The 3,485-nt window shown below is 49.7% G+C and overlaps 1 protein-coding gene across 1 annotated transcript in view; it reads left to right on the top strand.

Moving 5' to 3' along the window:
- Positions 1-1,769, top strand: part of LOC106011730 — a gene marked incomplete at its 5' end in the record, with an annotated part of 9,746 nt that extends 7,977 nt beyond the window's left edge. Inside the window, 1 exon segment of the mRNA XM_013082347.1 lies at positions 593-1,769. Coding sequence (XP_012937801.1) covers positions 593-1,633 — 1,041 coding nt within the window.
- Between the last annotated feature and the right edge of the window lie 1,716 nt (positions 1,770-3,485).

Below are 3,485 nucleotides of genomic sequence, written 5' to 3'. Positions count from 1 at the left end.
CCCACCGCCACTGGAGGAATGATGAGGAATGTGCACTTTTGTGCTCTGGTAACATGTGTGTGTGTGTGTGTGTGTGTGTGTGTGTGTGTGTGTGTGTGTGCGTGTGTTTGTGTGTGTGTGTTTGTTTGTGTTTGTGTGTGCATGTAATTTTGTGCGTGTATGTGTTTGTTTGTATTTATTTTTGTGCCTTTGATCAACGTGTTCAACTATCGTCTTTATCTCTCCTCCTCCTCTTCCCTATATGATGCTCTCTTGTAACACCTTATTGTGTTGCAAGTGCCGTAAAACTCTTACTAAAATTTTAAAAAACACCTCTAATCTTCGGTACCTGTATGACCTATTTGTGTTGCAAGTGTCGTAAAACTTACTGAAACTAAATTAAATGTTTTTGTGTAAAATTTCATCAGAAATGTGTTCTTAAATGTCTATAAAATTTTTCGGCCCCGCTCTAACACAATCTCTAGTTATTTATAAAACCACGTGGTATATATCTCCCCTCCCCTCACATCCCCTATTATATCTCCCCACCTCTCACATCCCCTATTGTATCTCCCCACTTCTCACAGCCCCTCTTGTTTCGTTGTGTATTCTCCAGCCCGTGTCTGTGGACAACAGCGGACGTGACGCCACGGAAGGGGGCGGCGACTACTACATCCGGTCTCAGAACCGGAAGCACAACGGTGCCTTCACCGGAGAGTTCCGGAGCGGCCAGGAGGACTCGCTGGACTGGAGTCACGTGACTTCCAGGGGGCGGGGGACGGTGGGCGGGGGGCTGGCCCAGGTCACAGGTCACCGAATCGGAGGTGACGTCAGAAGTGACGTAGACGATACCGAAGATGACGTGGACTTCCGGATTCTGACCAGCGGCGAGATGGACGGCTCTGGGGAGACGACAACGTCCAGGGAGTCAACCCCTGACCGCTCGGACATCATAGGGGGCGGAGCGAGGAGGGAGGAGACGGGGAGTGATATCGTGTTTGATCTTACCCTCGACCCCTCCGACAGACCGTCGATTGTCGTTGACGGGGGCGAGGGGGAGGGCAGAGGGGGGCTACTGCTCACTGGTGGAAAGATTCCTGACCCAGACGCCAAAGACTACACCATCAGCAGCAACCACAACCGCAACAACAACAAGAAGAAAAGCAACAGCAACAACAACAGCAACAAATACGACCACCGCAAGCAGTACGACAAACAGCACCGTGACGTCATTAACAACAGCATGGGTCTGCCCCAGCAGGGCGGCAAGCGGCGCACCACGGTGGTGATCGTGCGCGAATGTAAGCCGCGGAGCCGCTGGTTGGACGGCTGCAGGCGGTGCCGCTGTGACGTCAGGGGCCGGAAGTACTGTGACGACAGCAGCTGCCTCAAAGCGGAGCTGGCTACCGTGGAAACGAGCACGGCGGCGTCGAGTCCCCAAGACGGCGGCCACGGCGGCAAACGTCACGCGCGGCCCATGCAGCGCCCGCCCAGCTTGTCCATTTTCCGGAACGAACCTGTGAACCTGACTGACCGCTTCCGGCCCCGGAACCACTGCGGCCGGTTCAAGGTGAACCAGAAGTACTGGTCCGACTGCAACCTGTGTCTGTGCACGCCGCATGGGCCCAAATGTACCGCCAAGAACTGCGGCTAGACTCACGCACGTCACACACTTCACACACTATTTTCCCAGCCCGACGACCGCGGTGTACAGACCGGCGTCTGTGGTGTAGCGGCAAGGCTCTTCGCTGTCGCACGCCGCGGGAGATCCAAGTTCGATTCCCGAGTGGGGGAGAATTTTATCGAGTATCTCGACGGTCTTTCTGCTTGGATGACTGTTGTATCCCTCTCAGCCCGGGTTGGCCCTGACAGGCAGGGTCGGAAGCTCGCCTCCGTGTAAAAACACCTACATTTTTTTTTAAACGACCACTGATTTGTTTTTGGTTGAGTTAGCGAAGTGTTTGAGTCACCAGCACTGCAGCTTGTGGACTCGGGGGACACCCTCGCCGGAAGTGACCGCCCATCAGCTGATGACGTTTGACGCACCAGCCCATTCTATTTTTAGGTCAAGGGTTTTACCGAAGGCTGCAAGGGGAGGGGGGAACCCCCTGTGACGTCAGTAGAGTGTTGCAGACACTGACTTTAGGCTCTCCGACCAGGCAGATGATAGGTTGGGACAACAGTCTGCGCCTTGCACTTTGCGCCAAGAGGGCTTATGTTCGAACCTTAGCTGGAACAGCTCAGAGTGGGTCATTGAGACAGCTAACCACATAATTTCAAGAATTCAGTTTCTATTGGACGACATAAAGACACAGACAGGTTGCTGGCACTGAGTGGCTTCTTTTGTGTCGGTTCATCGTGTGCAGTTTCTGTCAGAAGATGTTAAGACGACATTCAATTCATTCATCCATTTCTGTTTTCTTTTTGCTTTCACGACATATGCTATGTTGGCAATGGTGTAGAGACGACTTTCATCAATTTGTGTTTATGATTTCACGACATACAAATGATGGCTTCAATGTTAAGGCGACATTCATCCATACATGTTTATGATTTGACAACATACACATGATGGCATCAACTTTAAGGCGACATTCATCCATACATGTTTATGATTTCACAACATACACATGATGGCATCAACTTTAAGGCGACATTCATCCATATATTATGTACTTTTTGCGCTCACGACACACTTCTGTTGATATTCTACACGTGTTCTATTGACCATCAACACCGCAAAACCGAAGGAGGACACAGCGAAAGTCCTGTGACTGTTCCGTCACTCATTGCCTGGCTGCTACAGACCTTTTAACGTTGATTACTATTTGAAGACCACAGGGGAAAAACGACTGTAGTCAGAAACTGAAAATCGTTAGGGTGCCAATTTTAACAGCTTTTAAACTCATAACTTCATTTTTGTTTGACTGGTGGTATTTTGTTGAATGTTGTTGAATGGGAAATCTAACAACACTAATCAATCAACGGTTGAACAGAAATACAGTTATGAGTCAACAAGTGTTTAAAAATGGTACTCTCACGATTTATTCCCAGAGTGAACCGAGCCTTTTGTCCACAACTGTAATGTCTGAGCACGCACAGACGGGTCATTGTGGAGGCGGGCATCACAGCAGCTGCTGGGTGTCGGGTCTCACGGATTGGTTGGTTTTACTGAACCAACACTCGTGGTCGACCAGTCAGTGGCAGAGAGAGTTCCACAAAGGAAATAGTAAATTCAGAGGGAAGGTCACACCCTTATCTACGTCACAAAGGTTGAATTGTGTGTAGGACCACTTTCCCCCTACCAACAGCCCGCCTCCTAAATGATAAATTTTGTGTCAATGGAGGTGTAGGCTATTATAAGACCCTTCATTTAAAACAAAAAAATCATCCCAGCACTGACTTCCAGACTTACTACGCAAGTGTGTCTATGTGTGTGTGTGTGTGTGTGTCTGTGTGAGTGTGTGTGTGTGTGTGTGTGTGTGTGTGAGTGTGTGTGTGTGTGT

The sequence above is a fragment of the Aplysia californica genome, unplaced genomic scaffold, assembly GCF_000002075.1.
Source record: "Aplysia californica isolate F4 #8 unplaced genomic scaffold, AplCal3.0 scaffold00008, whole genome shotgun sequence".
Taxonomy (NCBI): Eukaryota; Metazoa; Mollusca; class Gastropoda; order Aplysiida; family Aplysiidae; genus Aplysia; species Aplysia californica.
The sequence above is the reverse complement of the archived record's forward strand: the minus strand, read 5'-3'. Positions and strand labels throughout refer to the sequence as shown.